At 41.3% G+C, this 7,503-nt stretch overlaps 2 protein-coding genes across 2 annotated transcripts; both read right to left on the minus strand.

Annotated features, from left to right (window-relative positions):
* Positions 1 to 242: 242 nt before the first annotated feature.
* Positions 243 to 3,835, minus strand: LOC132164311 (cation/H(+) antiporter 15-like). The gene is made up of 3 exons (XM_059574801.1): positions 3,373 to 3,835; positions 2,036 to 3,037; positions 243 to 1,857 (listed from the first exon to the last, which is right to left on the minus strand). Exons 1-3 carry the CDS (start codon positions 3,580 to 3,582, stop codon positions 706 to 708), a joined length of 2,364 nt encoding a protein of 787 aa, XP_059430784.1. The 5' UTR covers positions 3,583 to 3,835; the 3' UTR covers positions 243 to 705.
* Positions 3,836 to 5,472: 1,637 nt separating this feature from the next.
* LOC132164643 (uncharacterized) lies at positions 5,473 to 7,020 on the minus strand. Its single transcript, XM_059575185.1, has one exon. It carries the CDS (start codon positions 7,010 to 7,012, stop codon positions 5,513 to 5,515), a length of 1,500 nt encoding a protein of 499 aa, XP_059431168.1. The 5' UTR covers positions 7,013 to 7,020; the 3' UTR covers positions 5,473 to 5,512.
* Between the last annotated feature and the right edge of the window lie 483 nt (positions 7,021 to 7,503).

A 7,503-nucleotide genomic window follows, 5' to 3' on the forward strand; every position in this document is an offset into this window, starting at 1 on the left:
TAGTTAACCCTATATATATATATATATATATATATATATATAAGCCAATGGCAAGAGAACATTGATTCAGATATCTTTTTTACGGCAGGAGCCATGCACATACAATCAGATATCTTTTTTACTTCAGTAATTATGAGAATGAAGAATTTCTGCCAAGCCTACACTGCAAACATTGCACTATTTTCTTCTTGCACTTCACAAACAATATGTAAAGCTTTCCATCTCTTATTAATTACATTTCTACTTGCAGCAAATTAGCTGTAAGTACATGTTAACCTTACAGAGAGGCTATATATACCGCATTAACCTACTTCTTTAATTAATGCTAAATAGCATAATGAAGAGAATCATAAATGGATATCGATTCTATAAATCTAGATGTACAGACAGACAGTACAAATGTCTTGCCAACAGAAGATTGTGGGCTTTGAAGGAGTGCAGCATCACCATTAAAGTAGCCAGCTGATATCTGAGTGTTAGCATCAGGAGGAGAGTGTAGACATACAATCTGGAAGCAGCTTCGAATTACTTTTCCATTTCAGAGTACACGTCTCTACAAAAAACAGAAAAAATGAAAGAGAGAAGAAATATGGACATATGAAACTTGTAGTAATTGTGGTTGCATTTGATCATGCACCAAGTCAATATGTATGAGAATTGGAAATGTTCAAAATCCTAAAAACAAAAATAAAAAAACTCCTAAATCTATACTCTTCTCAATCGTGTGGAATCCTCTGGGTCTTGCAATCCCCACAATTTGGTCTGCTGTTGCACCACCAAAACTGAATCGGCAGCCCTGAAATCTGTGGCAGCAAGTATTTCTCCTATTGCTCCCAACTCTCCACGCTCGTTCCATTTCCTAAGCTCGGTCATCAACCGGGACTCCTGATGACGTCTCCCAACCATAACAAGGTCGTAAGAATTCTCCATTGACCTGAGTACAGCAAGCACACCATTTCCATCTATCACCATCTCTTCTTGGTAAGAAACTCGCTCATTCCGAAAGGTGTTGAGCCTAAATTCATTCAATATCTCTGTATCAAGCATCTTGCTCCTTGCTGTACCCCCAACAATCTCAGCAGAAGAATAAAAGCGCTGAAGTGTGATAAGTACATTAGAATCTTCCGACATGCGCCCGGCATACGCTAGTACTTCTCGATCATCTGCACCCCCAAAGAAGAGCACAGCCACCCTATACAATGAGGACTGTCCAAGTATAGACCATAGTTTCCTCTGGTTCCCACGGTCAATGAGGACTCCAACAGAGCAAGGGGCCTTATCAAGCACATTCTTGTTAAGGTGCCTAAATGCATAAGAGGACTCTGCTCTTTCCCCAATAACCCACTGCTTGTGGAAAGGGATGATTATGAAGGTTGTTCTCTTTTCAAGAGCTAGGGAGCATACGTCATTGTGCATTGTTGCATAAGGAGAAATGCCTTTACAACAATGCAATATAACATGGCCAGAGTAATGAAGTTCAAACTTTCTGAATGCATTGAAGATACGTTCCGATTGCGTTGGATATTGAGAAGGCCTTTCACGTGGCAGGTGGGCAATGAGTAGGGAGGATGCACTGCCAACGAGCTTGACAAGATGGAGTGCAACTAAATTAATGGGGCTCTCTTTGGTAGGGTTGGAGGCACAAAGGAGGTTCAAAATTGCTCTGGCATTGTCTTGTGTGTGGATGCAAGCAAGTATGCGCAGTTCCTCATTGCGTCTGTGGTGTAATATAGTCCTCCTTTTGTAAGCAAGGAACCTCCTTGAAGGATCATATAGGACTTTCACTAAGGGTGAGATAACTCCTGTTACAATCACCACAGAGATAATCATAATGGCAAAGCATTCCTCGGTGATGACCTGCACATAATTAGTATATATAATTACCTCCCTCTATGTGTTAATTAAGCATAATATGACAGCAAGCAATACTCTTTATTTTCATCTGTAACTTGTTCATAAATATTTATGTCACAAATATAGCTTTATTTTCTTAATTCTATAAAAAGACAAGGTAGGAAATACATTAATGGCTTACATTATCTGTCTTCCAGCGGACCAGCATAGCAAGTTCAACAATGCCTTTGGAGTTCATGATAAGAGCAAGAGAGAGGGCATCTCGGAGTGGCACCCTGCAGAAGATAGGAGGCAACATTGTTCCTACTAGCTTCCCAAAAAAAGCAACAAGAACAATCGACTGAATCACACCCACATTCTTCAACTTCTTTATGGAATAAACATCCATCCTTAGTCCACATGTGGTGAAAAAGATGGGCATGAGCAACACTGAAACAAAGCAATCAAGCCTCTCTACTAATGCAGCACCCAAGGGTGGTCCATCTGGTATGGCCAAGCCGAAAATGAAAGATGTGATAAAAGCGCTTAGGCCAATAACTTCACCCATAAATCCACATACCAGAAGCGCTACAAGGACTGCATAAAAATACATCTCTTTCACAGGTTTCCCTTCAGGGGTATGTCGAATTGCCCAGAGAGCTGCTGGACGGATTCCAAACACAACGAGTACAATAAGGAGGACAGTTGAGGAAAATGTCCCAATTGTTGTAGCAAAGGACTTTTCTGAAGTTGTTGTAGCAAACGTCACTGTCAGGACAAACCACTGGCACATCTCACACACTATTGAAGAAGATGACGCCAGGTGTCCAATCTCTGAATTGAGGAGCTTGAGCTCAGAAAGAAAGCAAACAATAACTGCGAAGGCGGTCAGAGACTGTAATAGTACCACAAAGGGAAGCACAGTGGAAAGATCCTTATCCAATGACAGAAAATGGTTGAGGACAAAGGCAACCAGTCCAGCCAGTGCATAAGGAACGAAGAAGCCTAAGATTCCTATGGCCATTGCCCTTTTACCTGATTTAAAAATGATAGTTGGGTCCATCTTCACCCCAATTAGGAAGATAAAAAGCATGAAACCAAAAAGTGCCAAAGTCTCAAGTACAGTAGTCCCTTTAGGTGGGAAAACTTTGGCCGCAAATGCTGCATTGTGCCCAAGAACTGAAGGACCTAAAATTACACCACCCTGATGAACATCAATGGTCAAACAGATCATAGGATCAGAATATTGGTCACATTTAGAATTAATATTACAGCATATTCTCATACTCATGCAGTCAATTACTTAAAATTCCTAGTCATATATATATATGATATGGGTTGCCAGCCAGTGGAGACACTGAAACAAACTAGAGGAGACATGATGAATGTCACGGAGTAAATAATAAATCCTCTGAAGCTGCGAAGGCTCATTACATAAATTTGATATAGCAATACATTAAAATACTACAATATAATTATAAAAATAAAAATAAAAAATAAAAAAAACATATATTGATCTTGACAAGAAGAGAGGCTTACAACAATATGAGAAACAATTGTGGGTTGGCCAAAGGGCTTGAAGAGGAAGCAAAGGGAACGGGTGAAGATGGAGATGAGGGAAAGCTGCAAAAGCAAGAGAGGCAAAGAGAATTCAAGAGGGTTATCACCAAACCATAGACCGCTTGAGTTAATCTGACCCAAACTATGGCATATGTAGTTGAAACCCAATTTCATCTGCCCGCTCCCCATTGCCTGCTCTCGAATCAGCTTGTCCGACTCATGTCCATGGCGGAACCAGCATGAGATAGCGTTTTATTCATCAAAAAAAATAAAAAATAAAAACCAACGGGAGGATGATGCTTTGTTGTTGAGAAGCTCTAGGGTAGGGAAAAAGAGGAACGCAGAGAATAGGAGAGACTCCATGCGGGAGAGAGTTTGATAGACAGATGGACGAGGGAGAGAGAACAGCGACAAGAATACCAATAACTAACGGGAAAAAACGTTAATGGTTCCTCTTTGTACGTTGAGACCTTTGACCAAAAGAGAAAGCCACATTAGGAGGGAAGAACTGCCGCGGTTTACTTTTTGCTACAATTTTTTTATAAATTAACGTATAAGATCATCAATTGACATGACACTTACAATGTTTTAAATCACTTTGTGTCACGTGGTTGGAGTGATAGATGTGATATTTAGGATAAATAAAAAGATAATTAATAAGAAAAAAAATTTAGAAACATTATCTCAAAGAAAACAAATATTTCTTAAAAATTGCAAGAAATAACTTAAAACTAGTGATATCATTTACCATTCGTGTTTGTATGTTGGGTTCGAATCGGCTCAAAGTATTAGGTATGAGTATAAAATTATATAAATCAACTATAACTTGACTTATTTAATTAAACAAGTCAAATTTTTCAACTTTAATCCACTGATTTCGTATTAATTTTCGTATCAAATTCACAAATAATGTTAAAAGTTGACATCTCTGCACCAAATTACTAACCAATTTCAATCTTATCTACTTCAACTATGGGTCTCACTTAAAGCAACACCTCTTATGTGTCAGCTGCTTCTGCAGCTTCCATGATTCTGACCCTACTTCATCCCTTCCTCAGACTCACCATAAAGGCCTCCAGCAAGTCTCTAAAAGAAATCTCAGGACAAACATTCAGCTTCATGTAGTATGTAGATATTGTCATCAACCAAAGAAATCTCATTACATTCATGCTTCATTGAGTAGAAATTATCATTTACCCATAATTAAAAGATCCTATTCCAATCTCAAATTCTGCATCCACATTGTCTATACATGGGGAGTTAGGAGATGGTAAGTAGCTTTCTCCAAAGCTTCAATGAAAGACTGCACCTCATGATGTGATCCTGTTGCCCTAAATTGTTGTAATATTAGAAAGACCTTTCCAACTACAATTCTCCATTTCAAACCTCCAGTTGGATTGTTGTTCCATCCACATTGTTTCATAGCCAGTTAGAATCTCAACCACTTCATGCAGCAAAATGATCATCTAAACCTGTAAATCTAAAGACCTTTTTACAGATCATAGGAGTAAAAATCTCATTAACCATCCTAATCTAAACCCTTAGCTAGAGTAAATGGATCTGCAAGTCGCAATCTCATGATGATGATACTTATCATGCATCCTATCTCAATTTCCAGAAGCCCAGTGTAGATGCCAAACTCAAACTCTCCAAACCAAAAAGGCCATGAATAGATTTCATTTCATCCAATAGCCAAAACTCAAATAAACTGAACATAATGGCTCAGTAGCAATAAAAGGATTTGATTAAGCAACATCTTGACTACCCAAAATTCAAGCTAATCAACTAAAACCAACCAGTACGATTGCTCATTTTACTTGTTGCATTCTATCACAATAACCCACTAAAGCCAATCTCTGTTTTCTCATCCTACTTTGCTGGAGTGTGAGATAAAGAGCTATAAACCATGTACAAAACTGAAGCAAATCTAGAAGACACAAATATGAAAGAAAACAAAAGAATGAAATCTTTTCATTGAATTTCTCCTTCGCAGGTGAAACAAATAAAAGAATGCAGAAAACAAGAATACATCTTCTTTCCTGTAAAGAATAAACCAAATCTATCAGGAACCCCAAAAAAACAAAAACTTTAGAGAAATTGGAGCCGAGACTGTTACCCATCACCACCATTGATGTACAAGAACTCCACTTTCTCTGAGTGAAGTAAACAGGTCCATGCATTGAGCATAAGTCTTCTGATACTTCACACTCCTCTGACCCGGGCAACACCTCTGCCATCTATTGTAATGACACTCAAGAAAAATCTCATCGATCAAACAAATCGCTCCTGTCTCAATCAACCTCGGAACCAAATGAAACTCAGCCCCTTCCACATCCATCTTCACCACCACGAAATCTCTCTCTGAAACCGTTCTATTCAACCAACCTGCAAAATCAATCCCCTGAATCTTATCCACATCGCCCATATAACTCGCCGAGCTCTGCACCGGCCGAATCCTCCCCATCCCTCCTCTACCCCTCTCCACAATTCTCTTACTCGGGTCCCAAGTAATCTCGAAGAACAACGTCTCGTTCCTCACCCATGCCGCATACGGCAACAGAGTCACCCCTCTCTTCCCCCTATACTCCCCGTGAAATGCCTTGTCGGCCTCAATCGCGTAAACCTCGAACTTCTTGTTCTGTTTGGGATACTGTTTCTTAAACCAACTCCCTATGCTAGAACTATAATTCCGAGCTCCAACATCAACGTAGACATACCTATTCTTAAAGCTAATATCTACCATTGAAGTTAGGTACTTTATGTTCTTTATGTTTCTCTTCAATGTTATCCAAGGTTTCAGTGGCTCTTCTTGGATGAACGGCTCGGCGTTCTGGATTATTTCACGTCTGTGCCCCGGAACCGAGCATTTATTAATCAAATTACAATTCGGAGAGAAATTCCTCCCTTCATGACCAAGATTTTGAATTTGACTTGGAATTTGTTTCTTGATCACGACCTCCCGAATCGACGGAAAGGTGTCTAGGCTGTCGATTTCGCGGAACCTGATCAATCTACAGCAATTGGAGAAAAAATCAAGGAGAGAGTCTAGGCTGTACCGATCTTTGGTCGCGGTATGGACAACGAGAAAGCCTCCCGGTCTGAGCGTCCGGCCGATCTCCGAGGCGAGATCGAACGGTCGGTTCGACCGGTCCAGGCCGAAGGTTCCGGTGAACTCAAAGTCGAAGGTGTCGTCTTCGAACGGCTGGCGGAGCGCCTCGCCGTTAACGATCAACGGCGTGGATGCCGTCGGGTTCGTGGAGATTCCGATTGAGTCGAGGACGCCGATCTCTCTCAAGGCGAGCACATCCTCACCAGCGAGCGTTTCGACGCAGAGAGCTCTGGAATTCGGGGAGAGAAAGCCTTCGGAGACCAAATCTTGGAAGATGGAGGAGTAGTAGTCCACCGATTTGCGCCATTTCTTGGTGGCGGACAGAAAGTCTTCGGGGACACCCGCGGTGGCGGCACGTCGAGTCCTGAAGCAGAAGTCGCCAGAGACGCAGGAGTCGCCTTTGACGGTGACGATGTAAGCGAATCGGACGGCCAGGATTAGGACGCCGAAGGAGAGTACTCGCGCGACAGAGCTCTTTAGGACGTTGGACTTCAGTGTGGGCGGGTCCATGAATCGTTGCGGCGAGTGTTAAGCGTTAAGAACAAAAAGAACGGTTGGCGCCAAATAGGAGTGTAGGAGAAGGGTAGGATTTGAGAATAGGAAGGAGTTTGGAGGGTAAAATGGAAATGCAGGATCTACTCTTTCACCTGTGAACGATTTAGTACGGCCCACTGAAGAATGCAAATGGCCGCGCGTGGGCTTTGAAGGCCGTTAAAACGAAGCCCATGGGCCTACTAGGGTGAAGGAATAAGGCTCGGCTCTCAATCCTTGACAGCCAATTATAATCAATTCTCCATCTCGATTCTCGTCAAGTCAGATAACTGCTTGACCATGCTAGGAAATTTCCACCGATATTTTCGAAGTCCTCAAAACCCTACCAAGGAGAGACAAGGATCCTCTCCCATCCAAAAATGGACTGGAGAGGATCCAGTTCATGGCTAGGATCTATTCTTAGAGATCTTAAGGCTATCGACCTGCCACGTGGCACATTAAAAAAAATT

Source organism: Corylus avellana, chromosome ca10 (assembly GCF_901000735.1).
Source record: "Corylus avellana chromosome ca10, CavTom2PMs-1.0".
In the NCBI taxonomy this organism is placed as follows: Eukaryota; Viridiplantae; Streptophyta; class Magnoliopsida; order Fagales; family Betulaceae; genus Corylus; species Corylus avellana.